This window comes from Dipodascopsis tothii, assembly GCF_038497935.1.
Source record: "Dipodascopsis tothii strain CBS 759.85 unplaced genomic scaffold V1510scaffold_6, whole genome shotgun sequence".
NCBI classification, from domain to species: domain Eukaryota; kingdom Fungi; phylum Ascomycota; class Lipomycetes; order Lipomycetales; family Lipomycetaceae; genus Neoaidaea; species Neoaidaea tothii.
In genome coordinates this window covers 258,644-274,669 of record NW_027117990.1, presented here as the reverse complement: position 1 = coordinate 274,669, position 16,026 = coordinate 258,644, and the positions used below count along the sequence as shown (strand labels likewise).

General features: G+C 62.3%; 9 protein-coding genes and 2 non-coding genes across 11 annotated transcripts; 7 read left to right on the top strand and 4 right to left on the bottom strand.

Annotated features, from left to right (window-relative positions):
- Positions 1–779: 779 nt before the first annotated feature.
- Positions 780–2,074, top strand: V1510DRAFT_306079 (mitochondrial carrier). The gene is made up of 2 exons (XM_066930715.1): positions 780–1,177; positions 1,242–2,074. The coding sequence occupies exons 1-2, from the start codon at positions 1,145–1,147 to the stop codon at positions 2,058–2,060; spliced, it is 852 nt and encodes a 283-aa protein (XP_066790547.1). The 5' UTR covers positions 780–1,144; the 3' UTR covers positions 2,061–2,074.
- V1510DRAFT_t48 lies at positions 950–1,023 on the bottom strand. The gene has a single exon. It is a non-coding gene; the product is annotated as a tRNA-Ala (tRNA).
- V1510DRAFT_412684 (sister chromatid cohesion protein Dcc1) lies at positions 2,040–3,231 on the bottom strand. The gene has a single exon (XM_066933113.1). The coding sequence runs from the start codon at positions 3,169–3,171 to the stop codon at positions 2,089–2,091; it is 1,083 nt and encodes a 360-aa protein (XP_066790546.1). The 5' UTR covers positions 3,172–3,231; the 3' UTR covers positions 2,040–2,088.
- Positions 3,232–3,925: 694 nt separating this feature from the next.
- Positions 3,926–5,211, top strand: V1510DRAFT_401683 (oxidative stress survival, Svf1-like protein; the record flags this gene model as incomplete). Its single annotated transcript, XM_066932048.1, has 2 exons — positions 3,926–3,948; positions 4,089–5,211. The coding sequence occupies 2 exons, from the start codon at positions 3,926–3,928 to the stop codon at positions 5,209–5,211; spliced, it is 1,146 nt and encodes a 381-aa protein (XP_066790545.1).
- A 1,623-nt stretch (positions 5,212–6,834) lies between these two features.
- On the top strand, positions 6,835–7,881 carry V1510DRAFT_412677 (nucleotide-diphospho-sugar transferase). The gene has a single exon (XM_066933112.1). It carries the CDS (start codon positions 6,999–7,001, stop codon positions 7,779–7,781), a length of 783 nt encoding a protein of 260 aa, XP_066790544.1. The 5' UTR covers positions 6,835–6,998; the 3' UTR covers positions 7,782–7,881.
- A 34-nt stretch (positions 7,882–7,915) lies between these two features.
- V1510DRAFT_t52 lies at positions 7,916–8,002 on the top strand. Its single transcript has one exon. It is a non-coding gene; the product is annotated as a tRNA-Gln (tRNA).
- V1510DRAFT_412673 (thioredoxin-like protein) lies at positions 8,001–9,710 on the top strand. The gene is made up of 3 exons (XM_066933111.1): positions 8,001–8,177; positions 8,208–8,713; positions 8,746–9,710. The coding sequence occupies exons 2-3, from the start codon at positions 8,219–8,221 to the stop codon at positions 9,634–9,636; spliced, it is 1,386 nt and encodes a 461-aa protein (XP_066790543.1). The 5' UTR covers positions 8,001–8,177; positions 8,208–8,218; the 3' UTR covers positions 9,637–9,710.
- A 514-nt stretch (positions 9,711–10,224) lies between these two features.
- V1510DRAFT_425216 (kinase-like domain-containing protein) lies at positions 10,225–11,931 on the top strand (the record flags this gene model as incomplete). The annotated part of the gene is made up of 3 exons (XM_066935126.1): positions 10,225–10,325; positions 10,357–10,485; positions 10,518–11,931. The coding sequence occupies 3 exons, from the start codon at positions 10,225–10,227 to the stop codon at positions 11,929–11,931; spliced, it is 1,644 nt and encodes a 547-aa protein (XP_066790542.1).
- Positions 11,932–11,960: 29 nt separating this feature from the next.
- On the bottom strand, positions 11,961–13,627 carry V1510DRAFT_412666 (putative g-patch RNA maturation protein). The gene is made up of 2 exons (XM_066933110.1): positions 13,247–13,627; positions 11,961–12,917 (listed from the first exon to the last, which is right to left on the bottom strand). Exons 1-2 carry the CDS (start codon positions 13,317–13,319, stop codon positions 12,040–12,042), a joined length of 951 nt encoding a protein of 316 aa, XP_066790541.1. The 5' UTR covers positions 13,320–13,627; the 3' UTR covers positions 11,961–12,039.
- Positions 13,394–14,467, top strand: V1510DRAFT_412663 (magnesium-dependent phosphatase-1; the record flags this gene model as incomplete). The annotated part of the gene is made up of 6 exons (XM_066933109.1): positions 13,394–13,622; positions 13,714–13,792; positions 13,842–13,893; positions 13,925–13,926; positions 13,958–14,025; positions 14,055–14,467. Coding segments are annotated over 4 exons (519 nt in total), but the record flags the coding sequence as incomplete, so codon positions are not given.
- A 43-nt stretch (positions 14,468–14,510) lies between these two features.
- Positions 14,511–15,886, bottom strand: V1510DRAFT_412659 (beta-lactamase/transpeptidase-like protein). The gene has a single exon (XM_066933108.1). It carries the CDS (start codon positions 15,769–15,771, stop codon positions 14,533–14,535), a length of 1,239 nt encoding a protein of 412 aa, XP_066790539.1. The 5' UTR covers positions 15,772–15,886; the 3' UTR covers positions 14,511–14,532.
- Positions 15,887–16,026: the final 140 nt, after the last annotated feature.

Sequence of the window (16,026 nt, the reverse complement as noted above, 5' to 3'; positions counted from 1 at the left end):
CCGGTGCTGATGGAATTTCTAGATGCAGGTACAAGAACCTTGATGAGTGCGCCGAGGTGAACGACAGCAATCTGCGTACGCTGGGACTCGGCAGGAATTTCAAGGAGATACATCACAGGCACGTATGTAGCTAACTTAAGCATGCCATTAGATTGCAACGCACCTAACCGCTTGCGAGCCAACTTCATTGCTTCGTATCGGCTAATGTAGGTGTTGACTCCGCATCGTAGCAGCAATGCATGGGAGACACCCAATTATTACTTCTCTAATGCATTAGCGCGGCTCATCCGGCCCACCCAGGTCCGCTAGTGGTAAACTGTGTCAATATTTAGCACTCTACACCACGGTTTCGGCCGGCACTAAAGCATACGGCGCAGGCTAGTGACCTCATCTTACCCCAGCCAGTTACTTGCGCGCGGCTTTTCTTGACAACTCTTGGGGTTTTACGCTACTGGGTGTGCGGCCGTACACGCTGTTCAGTGGTCTAAACAGGGGCCGGTATGCAGGGAGGGCGCTTGCCGTTCGACCCATCAACCTGTTCACGGACGGCCAGGTGTCATCAATGCGCCGAGAAGCTACCGGAATACGGAACACGACAAAGACGCTTAAAATTAGAAACGCACGGCGCAGGAACAAGCTCAGGAAATTGGGAGGAAAAAAATTGCAGCACCTACGATTCCAGCGTGGTCTCCCACCGCAGTACTAAGTAGGCCCAACGAAGCTTAACTGGTGTTGATCAGACGGGGAACTGTGTTTTCTTCGTGGTATGGCCGCAACTGACAAAATAAGCGTTAATACCAATATATCCTGCATCTGAAAAAATTTCAGCTAACTTATATTTCAACAAAGACGTCTTCCGGAGTAGCCGGAGCCAAGGCGCACAAAGAACGTCTGGCGCTCTATGCCGCCCGGCCGGCGCCCTTGGGTCCAGCCAAGGAAAAAAAAAAATTGGACGACGCCGGAATCGAACCGGAGACCTCTCCCATGCTAAGGGAATGTGATAACCAACTACACCAGACGCCCTAATTTAATATTTTAGGCTGTAGTGTGTATCATGAGCGTACCCACGGAATGTAGAGTCTCGACTGGCCGACACCGGTCAACTGCCCAACAAAAGTAGCCTCCGAGCTGTTCGGCCGACACCATGGACACATATCCCATACTTGTCCCGCTGTTGGTAAGTCACATTACGGCGAGAGGCCGTGCGGTTTTGATCTGTCCCCTGAGCTGACGTTCTCCAGAGCGGCGGAGCGGCCGGTACTTGCACGGATCTCTTCTTCTTCCCTATAGACACCCTCAAGACAAGACTCCAAGCCAGAGGCGGTTTCTTCGCAAATGGCGGCTGGACCGGCGTCTATCGTGGCGTGGGCTCAGCAATTGTGGGCTCGGCTCCGGCAGCGAGTCTGTTCTTCTTGACCTACGAGTTCTCCAACGCTCACCTCTATCCGGTGATCTCCAAGCTCAACAAACCAGATGGCTTCTCGGAGGAGACTTGCCGAGCGATGACCCACATGGCAGCCGCATCTGCAGGCGAGATTGCGGCCTGCACGGTGCGTGTACCGACCGAGGTGGTCAAGCAGCGCACCCAGGCTGCGTCAGCCAAGTTCACGTCGTCATTGAGCGCCCTGTCGGCCGTCCTACGCAACGAATCGGGCGAAGGCGTCTTTAAAGGTCTCTACCGTGGATACTCGACGACGATCATGCGCGAGATTCCGTTCACTGTCATCCAGTTCCCGCTGTACGAGTGGCTCAAGAGGAAGGCAGCTGCACGTGCGGGCCGCGAGAAGGCCAACGCCGCCGAAGGAGCCGTCTGCGGCTCGATCGCCGGCGGTATCGCTGCCGCTACCACCACCCCGCTCGACGTTCTCAAGACACGCATCATGGTCAACGAGACCCGGATGTCACTCAAGGAGGTCTTTCAGGAAATCGTTCGCGAGGACGGTCTCAAGGGCTTCTGGCGTGGCGTCGGGCCGCGAACCATGTGGATCAGCGCCGGAGGCGCGGTGTTCCTTGGTGTGTACGAGGGAGCCAAGACTATGGTGGCGTCCATGGTCGTGTGATTTGCATATATTGTATACATAGATCTAACTAGACACCCCGGCGGCTGACTACCGTACGCTTGCCGACTGTCTTTTTTTTGGTGTGCTTCATAAACAGGACGTTGATTCGGTCAACGTTGGGCTCAATGTCCGTCAAAAAGGGTGTTATGTCTTCAGTGTCCCACGACGCCTTGACGTCGAACAGACGGTCGAAGCGCGCGGCAGGGGCTGTGGGCAGCCGCGACGGCGGAAAGTAGAGGATGCTGGACGGCGTTGGATGCACGTAGCGGCCCTTGAGCAGGTCGAGCGACCGTCCTTCGTCCAGAGACGTCGGCAGGGCCTCGGCCCAGAGCTGGTCAAAGTCGGCGAGCCGCAGGGCGCTGTAGCCATGCTCCTCGAGCACGCGTTCGCCGAACCACTTGATAATTGTGGGAATGTTGAGAGCGTATGGCTCTTCCGGCGAGTCGGAGAACCGTCGCAGCACGGCCGTCACGACCGACTGCGGTTCGCCCTCGTCGGCGACCGCGCCAAACGTGTTTGCCGCCGTGAGTGCGGCCCACTCCAGACGCTCGGCTCGTGTGCCATCGACGATCGCGATCAGGAGACGGGCGACAAGGTCGTCGGCCAGTACGTAGATGCGTCCGTCGATCTCGACGCCTCCAGCTTGCCGCCATGCGCTCGCCAGCCCGGTCTCGGACACCGGAGTCCGCGAGTGTAATTCTTGGTACGTAAGCTCACTCTCGACCGTCGCTAGGTCCTCAGAGCCCGCGTATCGCGGCACATACGACAGATCGGGCTTTGGATCTGCCGGAATGCACTCCAAGTACCCAGTTTTGACCGGCGTCGCGTGGAACCGGCTGGGCGCCTGGCCCTCGATGTCCATAGCGTCCGGCGCATGCTCCGGCGTGACCAGGAACAGCGAGTTGGACTGCGACAGCTGCAGCAGCTGGTACGTCCGGGTCTTGGAGCACAGGTACACGGGCGACTCGGCATCGGTCGCCTTGAGCTCAAACCGGTGCTCGTTACTGGCAATCTCGGCTGCCAGCTCGAACGGCAGCTGGACCAGGCGGTAGCCTGTCCGCGGCCGCGCCTCAGTGAACAGCGGCAGGTTCGGCCTCTCTGTCTGCGTCATTGCTGCGCGCCGACTTTGCGCGAGGGCTTTACGCGTCGCGCTTCTCACGTGATCTACACGTGATTCGGATTCGGACCAGCTAGCGCTCCGCTGTCTCCACTGGCGCCACCGTCATGTCGGCAAAATGACGTATAAGCCGGGTAAAGAGGTTACGAGAATCCAGCCTGCAGGGCTAGGGCGCCGTTACCCAGAGGCTCGGTCATCATCATCATCGTTACTACCCAGGATTTATTTACTTGCTAGAACGGCCTTTACTCGGATTTTTTTGAGCAAATATACAGAGTCTTAGCACAGAACTTAGGTGAGTACGCTTGGATACGGTAGCCGGTACTTGGGGTGTTCTCTTCGAAGATATCGGACGTTCGGCGGGCCTCTGAAATCGGCTGCGATGGGGTTCTGGCCGGGGGCCGGGAGCGGTGGAGCCCGGGTCGAACTTTCGCCCGGAAAATGCTGGCAGGGCCGCCAGCACCGCCGTTTCGGGCCGTCGGCCACGGCGAGCTGTCTGGCGGTCTTCGACGGCGTCCCGGGCGCTCCGGCGAGGTGGTGGTCGCGTGAACTTGCAGTATGGGTGAGAGATCAACACGGGCTGGTCCCATCTGCACGATGAGACACCCATATGCGCGCTCTATCACCACAAGACCCGTCAGACACTTTTGAGACGAAGTCATCGAAGAACACCCCGACACGGCCCGCGACGTGAACACCGGCACGGGACAGCCCCACTGACTTCATCGTTCTAGAATACACTATCATCATGTTGAAATGGGTGCAGTCTGGGTAGGTTTCGGTGGCGATAACAGCCAAGATCTGGCAGGCGGTGTCTGCTGGCACTCGCTGCGCGGTGTGACCGGTGCCGAAATGGCCCGGCCAGATAGGCTGAGAACAGCGCAAAAGGTGCATAAAGCTAACAACGGTAGTGTGTCGGCGATCGCAGGAACCGCTGAGCCCGTGTACGGGCCGGAGGCCCTTCACTCGGTGGTCGACACGGTCAAGGACCGGAACGCGTTCGAGCCCCTGGTCGAGAAGGACCTGGAGTGGCGCAACCTGACGTTCACCAACGTCGAGACGCAGACGTTCTACCTGACGCTGACGTCGGGCCACATGTGCTTCGTCCAGGTGATTCTGTCGAACCTGGCGGGCCTGCACACGACGTCGCAGTTCACGTGCCGCATCTACCACCCCGACAAGCCGGAGGAGAGCGTGTGGACGTCGACTCACCTCAACGACTTCTCGATCAAGGATGACCGCAAGGTGGACTTCTCTGCGGACGACCTCAAGATCACGCTGTCGAAGGACCTGAAGGAGTACACGATTGTTTCGAACGTCAACAAGGAGTCGCAGATCGACATCAAGATCGCTCAGGAGGCGCCTGGCTTCAAGATTGGCCCCGACGGCCTGACCAAGTACGGCACCGAGGTCGACAAGCCGTGGGGCACCATGCGCCACATGTTCTGGCCGCGCGCGACCGTGTCGGGAAAGATCGTGGTCAAGGGCATCGAGCTTGCCGCCGAGGGCCAGGCCATGTACGTCATGGCGCTCCAGGGCATGAAGCCCCAGCACACGGCCTCGCGCTGGAACTTCGTCAACTTCCAGGGCCCGACGCTGTCGGCCATCATGATGGAGTTCACTACGCCGCCGTCGTACGGCTCGTCGATTGTCAACATTGGCGGTGTGGCCCGCAAGTCCGAGCTCCTGGCGGCCACCGTCCAGAACTCGGCCACCCACACCAAGACCAAGTCCGACGACGAGAACGGCTGGCCGGAGCCGGCCGAGATCAAGCTCGTCTGGGACGGTGTTTCGCCCACCCCGGCGGCCACGCCGATCCACGCCGAGCTGACGGCGCCCATCCCCAATCTCGTCGAGCGCGTCGACGTCATGGCCGAGATCCCGGCCTTTGTCAAGAAGATTGTCGCTGGTGTCGCCGGCACGAAGCCCTACATCTACCAGTACTCGAACCCGGCGACCATTACCGTCAAGATCGGTGACGAGGTCATCACCGAGTCTGGCCACCTCTACAACGAGGCCACGTTCATCTCCTAGGCTGATCGAGCACGCGGGTCTGTGATCGAGCCGGTCTAGGCTCTTGGTATTTTTTTGTAGTGTTTCATGTTCCGGCCATGACCCGGACAGCAATGAGCTGTAATGCGCCCGATGCATACTTGTTAAAACTGTTTAATAATTAATATCGTCACGTCTTGCCTACAGCGCGAACAGCTCGCTACCGGCGATCAGCCGCACACCGTGCGGCTGTCAAGTCCGCGGTCCATGCCCCTGGGTCCATTGTCGTGGCGCCGAGCTGTCAGCCTAGTCCCGTGCGACGTTACCGATAGGGCAGTGCGCCCCGCCACCGTGTCTACGGCTAGCCGCTCTGCACAGCCACGCTGCGCCCCGCACGGCCACACTGCCCACGCGGCCCCGTCAGACCGGTCCGGCCGCATTTCGCGTCGACCACAGCCTCGGCTGTCGCCTTGCTCACTACGTATAGTCTGGACTGCACTATGGCACGCTGAGACGCTTGACCGGAGCACGTGCCTTGCCGGCTCTTGCTAGCGCGACAGGGGATGGTCCGTCGAGCGCTTATCACAACCCGATCAGTGTCTTCTTGGGCCAGGCGGTCACTGGTCACTTTGCTGCGCATCAAGCCTGATGTCCGGCCGGCTGATGCAGGACCTGCAGTAAAATTGCGGTATCGGTGCTTGCGCTGCCGGCAAATCGAGCCAAGGTCTTGGCAGTGACTCGCTAAATCGGAAGTCCGGGGAACATCTCAACAGGCAGCATCAACACCCAGGGTCTGCTCGCGGACTGGCCAGAGCTCTAGGCCGTCTAGTTTTAACCTCAGAAGCTTCCAGGGGTATTCAAGGGACGTAATATCGCTATCTGTAGGCTTCCCGGCTGCTACAGCGGCCGTGAGTACGTAACTTATTGCGCTTACGCGTACCCTTGGGATAAACTTCGAACAGAGCTACAGCCCGTATATAGAGATCCCAGGCGGCCAAATTGCGTCTGTCGGAGGCTCTTGGGCGCGGAATAGAACGAGCGACCTGCAACTGCTCTACCAGCGACGGCGCGCAGCCTAATGCTGATCATTGGGCCAGAAGAAGCCATCTGAAGGCGTCAGCTCCGACCGTTTTTCGCGAGGGGACGCGCAAGCCCACCCAAACACAAACTCCGGCGGCCGCATACAGTCCACAGACCGTTTCCGACCAGCGCAGACCGCCAAGATGTCGACCAAGTTCCTGCGGAGCTCGCGGCTGCTGCGGCGGATGGGCACCATTATCGGTCTGCTGGCAGTATGCAGCACATTGACGCTCATGGCCATGCCCGGCGGACTCTTCTGCTCCGGCATAGCGTCTCCAAACGACTCGCCACAGTGCAGGCTGCATTTCGAGCTTTCCGACCTGCGCGATAAGTTGACGTACACAGACACAGGAGTCTTGAACGAGATCGATCAGGCCATCAGGACGACGACTACAGCCGCGGCGACGCCGACACCGACGCCGACCGAGATCACGGTGATGACGAAAGACACGCTGGTTATTGAGGGATCTGCGACTCAGGACAACACAGATCGCGCCGGGTATGCGCGGGCAAATGCGACGTTTGTCACGCTCGTGCGCAACAGAGAGCTACAGGACCTACTCAAGACCGTACAGAGCATCGAACGCAGGTTTAATTTCAAGTACGGCTATGACTGGGTGTTTCTGAACGACGAGCCTTTCACGACCGAGTTCATTGACATCATCGGCAAGGCCACCGCACGGTCGTCTGGAAAGGTGTCGTTCGGTCTGATCGACAAGAGCCAATGGTCGGTGCCAGCGCACATCGACATGAAAGCCGTCGAGAAGAGCATGGAACGCATGCAGAAAGAGAAGGTCATGTACGCCAAGAGTCTGTCTTACCGGCACATGTGTCGGTACCAGTCCGGATTCTTCTTCCAGCACCCGCTCATGGAGCAATACAAGTGGTACTGGCGGGTCGAGCCGGATACGAGCTTCCCATGCGACGTGCCGTACGATCCGTTTGTGTACCTGGAGAAGAACAACAAACATTACGGGTTCACGATCACCATGCGAGAGTCGGTGCCGTCGGTGAAGACGCTGTGGAACACAACGATCGCGTTCTTCGAGGACCATCCCGAGCACCTGCCCGGCCAGAGCATTCAGGCCATCACACAGGCCAGTGCAGACAGAAACTTTCTCGGGTTCCTGTCGAACGATGACGGCGCGACGTACAACATGTGCCACTTCTGGTCGAACTTTGAGATCGCCAACATGGACAAGCTGTGGCGGACGCCGGCGTACAAAGCCTACTTTCAATACCTCGACGCCGCCGGCGGATTCTACACGGAGAGGTGGGGCGATGCGCCGATCCACTCGATCGCAGCGGCACTGTACCTGAAGCCGAGCCAGATGCACCATTTTGACGACATCGGGTACTTTCACCACCCGAATTACAACTGTCCCACGTCGGACGACCTGAAGAACAAGCTCAATTGCGAGTGCACCACCCGGCGGAATTTCTCGTGGCACCGGTACAGCTGCACAAACGAGTTTTACGATCGGCAGGGCCTGCAGAAACCGGTGGGCTGGGAAAGGAATCCGCACAAATAGGCTGACGTCATGTACTATAGACAGAAAAAGTTGCCACAAGAGAAGGTTGGGCGGACAGGAACCGGACGAGCGGTTGTCATTACCCGGACTGGGTAGTGTCAAGTAGCACTAGTCCTCCCTAGGATGATAAGTTGGGTTCTATAGTGTAGTCGGTTATCACAGCGGATTCTGATATATTTCTGAGTCTTCCGCTAACCCCGGTTCGAATCCGGGTAGGACCTCTCTTTTTTTTTTGCTGCCTGCTGGCAACGGATGACGTAATAGCCTGGGACAGCTTACGGGCAGGTCGTAAAAGGTTACGTAATCAACCCGACGGATTATTGCCATCACCGCACGAACCACGCAACCACAGCCTCTTCGCGCAGGCCCCGAACGATCGGTCAGACCAGCCCAAAGGTGAGTCAGCGGCGGGCGCGCTGACGTCAGACACGGCCGTGATGGACGAAGAGACTATCGCCAACTTCTGCGCGATCACCAACGCGGATCCCGAGCGCGCTCAGCAGTATCTCGCCGTCTCAGATGGCAACCTCGATGCGGCCATCAACTTCTATCTCGAGAGCGGGGGCGGCGCACTCGACGTAGCGCCGGCCGCGCCGCGCGCAGCCAGCCCCGCACGCGGAGGCAGCAATTCGCCGATCGATATCGAAGACGATGAGGCCATGGCCGCGCGGCTGCAGCAGCAGGAGGACACGCGGGCCGAGCCCGAGGTGCGCGAGCGGATAGCGCCTGTGACCGAGACCCTGGTCGAGGACTACGGGTACTACCCGCTTCGGCGGGCGATGGGTGGCTCGTCGTCGCGAGCCGGCCGGCACGACATCTTCAACCAGCTCGAGAGCGCAACGGCAGCAACGCCGCTGACCGAGAAGCAGAGCCGGCTGGAGCGGCTCTTCCGGCCGCCGTTTGATATCATCGCAAACCTCGAGTTTGACGCGGTACGTGCGCCGCGCGGATCGGCTGACCGCAGGCCCAGGAGACCGCGCGCGAGGAGAAGAAGTGGCTGCTGGTCAACCTGCAGGACATGTCGGACTTCCAGTGCCAGGTCCTGAACCGGGACCTGTGGTCGAACGAGAGCGTGAAGGAGACCGTGCGCGCCAACTTCATCTTCCTGCAGTACACCAAGGACTCGTACGACGGGCAGCAGTACACGCAGTACTACCCCGTCCAGAAGTATCCGTACATCGCCATCCTCGACCCCCGGACGGGCGAGCAGCTCAAGGTGTGGAACGACGTGCCGTCCGCGGACGAGTTCACCATGGCCGTGCACGAGTTCCTCGACGTCTACAGCCTGGACCCGCGGTCGCGCAACCCGATCGGCAAGATCGCGCGCCACAAGGACGTCAGCCACATGTCCGAGGAGGAGCAGATCCGGTTCGCCATGGAGAAGTCGCTCGGCGGCGCCGCGCCCGCGGCCGATTCGGACGCGGCCAGCGACATGTCCAGCGTAGACGCCTACTCGGACGCCGAGGAGACGCCGGCGGCCGCTGCCGACAAGGGCAAGCGCCGCGTGGACTATGTCGACCTCGACGACGACGAGATGGACGTCTCGGCCGCGCCGGACGCGTTCGCCGCGATCGAGCCCGTCTCGCGGCCGGAGCCGGCCGCCGACCCCAAGACAACGACCCGCGTCCAGATCCGGCTCGCCGACGGCTCGCGCCAGATTCGCCGGTTCGCGCTGGCCGACACCGTGCGCAGCCTGTTCGAGTTCCTCAAGGCCGACGTGCCCGGCCTGACCGGCCACCGGTTCCAGGTCTTCAGCACCGACCGCCAGAACCTGGTCGACCGCCTGGACGACACAATCGACCACGCCGGGCTCAAGAACGCGGTAGTTATGGTCGAGATCACCGACGACGAATAGACGGCGGCGGTCGCCGGCGCGGCACGCCCGCCGGAGCCCTGCATCCTATCTAGCTAATAATACCGTTCTTTCTACGGCCACCGGCCTGTCACGCGGCGGCAGCCGCTCGCAGCCGCCGCCGCGGCCGGCAGCGCCCGCTGGGCCGGCCCGCACGCGTCCGACCGGCCGGCCAGCCGCGCTGTCGCCGCCGCCCGCTCGCCGCGGCCGTCGTGGCCGGCGCAGCCGGCTTTTCCGTTTGTTTACTTGGCGGCGGCGACCGCTCCGTAGACGCGTCTTTATTCCAACCTGCTATAAATACTCGCCCTCTCCATCCGGCCCAATCCATCACGCACCAGCGATCGGGCAGCGACAGGCAGAGCACGCACGCAGAGCGGACGACAGCCAGAGACCGGCCAGGGCAAGCAGAGCGGGCAGAGCGGGCAAAAAGGCAGTCACACAGACGCACAGCGGCTGGTGGTACAGGCGACGCAACAAACACAGCCGCCGTAACAAACAGGCCGCCGCACAGGCGCCGCACACACAGCCGCAGCAACACGCACAGCCGCAGGTAGGGTGGGCCACAGCGGCCAGCGCTGACCACAGAGCACGATGAGCGACGACTCGCGGCCCGCCGGCACGCCGCGGCCGGACGCGCTGTACATCAAGCAGCAGCGGGTCGGCGGCGGCAGCTTTGGCGAAGTGTACAAGGGGTACGGCGATCTCCGACGGCGCTGACAGCAGGATCGAGCGCAAGTCCGGGCGCACGGTGGCCATCAAGATCATCGATCTCGACGCGGCCGAGGACGATGTGGAGGACATCATCCAGGAGATCAACATCCTCAGCCAGCTCAACTCGCCCTACGTGACCAGGTACGCGGGCGGGCGCGCGGCGCTGACGGCAGATACTTTGGGAGCTACCTGAACGAGGCCAACCTGTGGATCGTGATGGAATACTGCTCGGGCGGGTCGTGCGCGGACCTGATGAAGGCGGGGGTGATCCCGGAGGAGTTCATCGCGATCATCGTGCGCGAGATCCTCAAGGGCCTGGACTACCTGCACGCGGAGAACAAGATCCACCGGGACATCAAGGCGGCCAACATCCTGCTGACGGCCGCGGGCGAGATCAAGCTGGCGGACTTTGGCGTCAGCGGGCAGCTGACGGCGACGATGACGCGCAAGAACACGTTTGTGGGCACGCCGTTCTGGATGGCGCCCGAGGTGATCAAGCAGACGGGGTACGACTTCAAGGCAGACATCTGGTCACTGGGCATCACGGCGATCGAGCTCGCCAAGGGCGAGCCGCCGTACTCGGACCTGCACCCCATGAAGGTCCTGTTCCTGATACCCAAAAACAACCCGCCGACGCTGGACGAGGGCTTCTCGCGGGCGTTCCGCGACTTTGTGGACACGTGCCTGAAGAAGGACCCGCGCCAGCGGCTGACGGCCAAGGAACTGCTCAAGACCAGGTTTGTGCGCAATGCCAAGAAGACGGCGTACCTTACTGAGCTGATCGAGCGAAAGAACGCGTGGCTCGCGGACGCCAAGAGGCACGGCCGGGGGAATGACGAGAGCGTCTCGGACGACCGGTTCAACACCAAGGCGGACTTCTCGGCCCTGGCGGCCGAGGACCGCTGGAACTTTGACACAGTGAAGCCGGTGGCGACGAGCCGATTCCGGCAGATGTCGACGCTGTCGCTGGCGCACAAGTACAACACGCTGCGCAACAACGTGCTGCGCAAGCAGGCCAGCGCGGACCCGGCGAGCTCGCCGCCGAGCTCGTTTGGCGCGCTGTCGCCGCAGCGCGTGCGCGTGTCGGCTGCGCAGGGCGCGGCCGTCGCGCCGCCGTCGCCGTCCGAGACCGCGCAGCTGCACCAGATGCTCGCGCGGCTCGACGTCAAGCCGCGCCCGGACACGGTCGCCAGCCTGTCGTCGCTGTCGTCCATCAGCCTGCGCGACGCGGTCGCGCTCGGCGACCGTTCCGAGCATCTCTTCACGCCCGTCAAGTCCACGCCGGAGTCGCCCGCGACCGCGCGCACCGCCTGGCCGTCCTGGGACGACGAGAACGACGCGGGCGCAGCCAACCGCGATCCCGACGCGCCCTACGACGACGCCGACGAGCGCGTCGGCATCTTTGAGGGCCTCATTCTGCCGTCCATGGACGAGCTCGAGCGTCGCGCCCGCACGGACAAGACCCGCGGCGTGGTCCGCGACCTCCGCCGCGCGCTCGAGGCCGCCGAGCGGGACGAGCCGGGCATCGGCGAGACCTTTGTCGAGGAGATCTGGCGCGGCCTCAAGAGCCTACAGGCGCTGGACTGAGCATCTTTAGCATATTGGAGCACGGGGGCAGGTTAACATAATCGATTTCAAATGCAATCAACGCCATGTCTATACAATGATCTGTCAAGTAATACAAAACTTTTCGGGCTACTTGGCCATGAAGATCTCCTTGAGGCTCTGCGCGTCCTGCACGGCCGCCTTCTTGTTGGCGATGTAACGGGCGCGATGTGCGAGCCGCCCCAACGACCGCACGGGCGTGCCGTCCTCGGGCGTCTTGGACCGCTTCTTTTTGCTGGCCTTGGCGGCGCGCTTGGCTTCGCGGGCTGCGCGCCGCTCGGCTTTGGCCGCCTTGCGCGCGGCCTTTGCGGCCTTGCGCGCAGCCTTGTCCGCCTTTTCCGGCTTGTCCGCCTTGGCTTTTTCCGTCCGGGCAGGCTTGTCCGCCTTGGCCTTGGTCTTTTCCGCCTTCGGGGACTTTTCTGACTTGTCCTCTTTGCTTGCCTTGACGGCTTTGGTCGCCTTCTCCGCCTTCTTGGTCTTTTCCGCCGGCTTTTCCAGTTCGACCTCGGACGCAGCCGTGTCGGAACTCGAGCTGCTGCTGTCGCTGTCGCTGTCGTCCGAGCTATCGCGCTTGATCGGCGCCACGTCCGGCAACTTGAAAATCGTGGGCTTGATGTCGTCGCCCTTGACGAATTGCACCCGCGATCCCCACTTGCTTTGCTTGGTGTACGTCTGCGAGATCTTCTTCTCGGTCTCCCAGAGCGACTGCACCGGCTCGTCCGCGGCCTCGCCGGGAGACTTGTTCAGCCGCGACAGCAGCGACTGGAACGAGTCCAGGCCCGGACACCAGTCCTGGGCGTTCTGTGTCGCGGCGAGATGCGCCTTGGCGCCGAGGCCCATCGTGTCCTCCTTGAACTCGATCTTGATGTTGGTGGCCATCGCGTCGGCCCCCGTCGGGTCGCGGCCGAGCGCCTGGCCGGGCGTCCAGCCGTACCCGGCCAGGTGCTTGTGTCCGAACCGGTCGAGATCTGGCTGTCAGCGTGCTCACGTGCGCGCACGGGCCGCGCGCCGCAGGGCGTGCGGCTCGTAGGTGCCCTCCGTGCACCAGCCGCGCCGCGTGCGGCTCGGTGCGGCTATATGCCGCCGCGCGTCAGCCGCGCACTGTGCGGCATATAGCCGCACCAGCCGCACGCGGCGCGGCTGATCCACCGGGACCTCTGTTCGAGCGGCGGCCAGCCTCGGCGGCGTCCGGCGGCTCGCCCGCCCGCCAGAGCTCGCAGCCGTCACCCCCCAAAAGGTCTGCGCCCAGCCGTCCCGTATTTCGAGCCAGCCGCGCCGCCCCGTCCACTCCGCTTACCGTTCGACCACGTCGTGTTGCGCGGATCGTTGCCGATCTTCTGCCGCTTGCGCGGCCCCGACAGTCCAACCATGCTGATACCGGGCTCAAATTAACGCTGCGGTCGTGCGCAGCCCGTCGCCTGTCTCTGATCTGCCCACTGTCCAGATTCACGCGCTGAACAGGCCGTCAAGTTGGTGGTGGCCGGCAGAAAAAATTCTGGTGTGACTGAAAAAATTTTGTCGTTGGGACTTTTACCGCCCATCGACAAATTCAATCGCGATGACGGCCGAGCCGCACGAGAGCTGCACGACGGGCTGCACGACGAGCCGCACGACGAGCCGCACGAGAGCCGCACGGGGCCCCAGGCGACGGCGACAGGGTCCGTCCCAGAAAGGCAGGTGGAATGGTTGCCGGGCGCAGGCACCGCGGAGATTCTGGTGGGGATCGTGGCGGATTTACTGGAACGAGGCTAACGGTGTTGGCAGTCAACAGCTTATCACTACAATAAAAGGCCGCACAGCTAAGCATCCGCTGGACCGCGGAATCTAGCATCGAGGAGCAATAGTAAGTAGCCCCGGACGGGGGTGTGCCGCTTATCGGCTGACGCGCAGTGAGCGAGGAGTACCCCAAAATCGTGGTCTTCGACCTGGACTACACGCTCTGGCGTAAGTAGGCCGGCGGCGATTCTGACGGCAGCGGTAAGTGGGCCGGCGGGCGGGCTGACGGTAGTGCTGGTGCGACACGCACATCTCGCCGCCGGTGAAGAAGCACGGCACGGACAATGCCGTGGTGGACAAGTATGGCGTGGGGGGGCGGGCTGACGCAGACACGGGCGGTCGATGGCGTTTTTTCCGGACGTGGAGTCGGTAATCTCCGAGCTACGGACTCGTGGCATCCAGGTGGCTGCGGCTAGTCGGACCGACACGCCGCTGGTGGCCAAGAAAATGCTCAAGCTACTGACGGTGGCGGGCCAATCGTCGATCGACCAGTTCGACGTGCTCGAAATCTACCCCGGGTCCAAGATCACGCACTTCAAGCAGATCGCGGCCAAGACGGGCATCGACTACAGCGACATGCTGTTCTTCGACGACGAGACGCGCAACCGCGAGGTCGAGCGCGTGCTCGGCGTCAAGTTTGTGCTCGTCGACGACGGCGTGACCCGGCCGGTGTGGGAGCAGGCCGTCGTCGACTGGCGGCGCCACAAGGCGGCCGCGCGCAGGTGACGGTCGCCGGGCGGGCGGCTCGTGCGGCTGCTCAAGTACGGGCGCTTTCGCGCGTTGGCTAATGCATGATCGATTGACTAACTAAGCCGCAACCTCGGTCTCGAGCGCGTCGTAGATGATGTTCTCAAGCTTGTCGTAGCCGCCGTATGCGTAGGGGTCCCAGAACGGGAACATCTGTGTGGCCCAGTACGCGCCCACCTTGTTCTTGCGGTCGATAAAGTAGAACAGGTTGGCGAGACCGGCCCAGTTGACCGAGCCGGCCGGGCGGCCGCTGGGCGCGTCCTCCAGCAGCTTCATGAACGAGCAGGCCCAGCCGAAGCGCGGGGCGGGCTCGGTCGGCGTGTCGAACTTCTGGACGAGCGTCGGGTCGTACGACACGAGGCCGTTGATGGGCGTGGTCGGGATCTGGTCCTCCCACGCCCAGTCGATGGTCTCCTTCTTGAGGACGCGCTTGCCGGTGTCGGACACGCCGTCGTTGAGGAACATGCGGATGAACTTGGTGTAGTCGGCGACGGTGCCGTACAGGCCGTGGCCGCCGTTGTGGGTCTCGAGCTCGGCGCCCTGCTTGAGCTGGAACGCCGGATCGGCCGCCAGGGCCGATGTCTCGGGGTCGCGCCAGTGGATCGACACGCGCTTGGCGGCCATCGCGGGCGTCATCTCGAACGTGATCGAGCGCATGTCGAGCGGCTCAAACACGTACTTCTTCATGACGTCGTCCAGGCGCATGCCGCGGATCGCCTCGATGACCAGGCCCATCCAGTCCATGTTGATGCCGTACTGCCACCGCGTGCCTGGCTCGAACAGAATCGGGAACCGCTGGATGTACTCGAGCTTGCCCGAGGCGATCGTGGGGTAGCCGTGGTCGCGGCACAGCCGGCCGTAGACGTCCGGCTCGGAGAACTCGTACGAGAAGCCGGCGGTGTGGGTGAGCAGCATCCGCGGCGTGATCGTGTTCTTCGGCTTGACCAGGATCGGCTGGCCGTCGTCGGTCCAGCCCGTGAACAGCTTGACGTCGCCGATCGCCGGCACGTAGTCGGCCGCGGGCTTGTCGAGGTCGAGCAGGCCCTCCTCGACGAGCTGCATCGCGCACACGGCCGCGATAGCCTTGGTGGTCGAAAACAGGCAGAACGTTGAGTCGAGCGTCATCGGCTCGGCCTCGCCCAGCGTGCGCACGCCGGCCGCGCCCGTGTACACGTCGCCGCTGGCGTCGGTCACAATGGCGACGATGCCCGGGACGAGGGTCGAGTGGTCTCCGGTCGACGTCGCGCTCGCCAGGAGCGCGTCCGCCGCGGTCTGCAGCTTAGGCACGTTCAGTCCCATCTCTGATGATCAATTGGTGCCGGAAGCGGCTGCCGCTGGCCGTATTTATAGGCCCGGCGCGCCGGCCCGCGGTTCACGCTGCCACCCCGCAAGTCCGTTGGCCGTGACCGCGAAGGTCGCCCCCACCTGGCGGGCCCGGATGTCGGCATTGTGGACGTGAACATCCGTGCGGGGTCTGCGCGCGCGTGCGCGGCGGGATGTCCCAAAGAGGATGGTGGGCGAATGCGCTAGCCGTGTTCAGCCAAGTCACCAGGG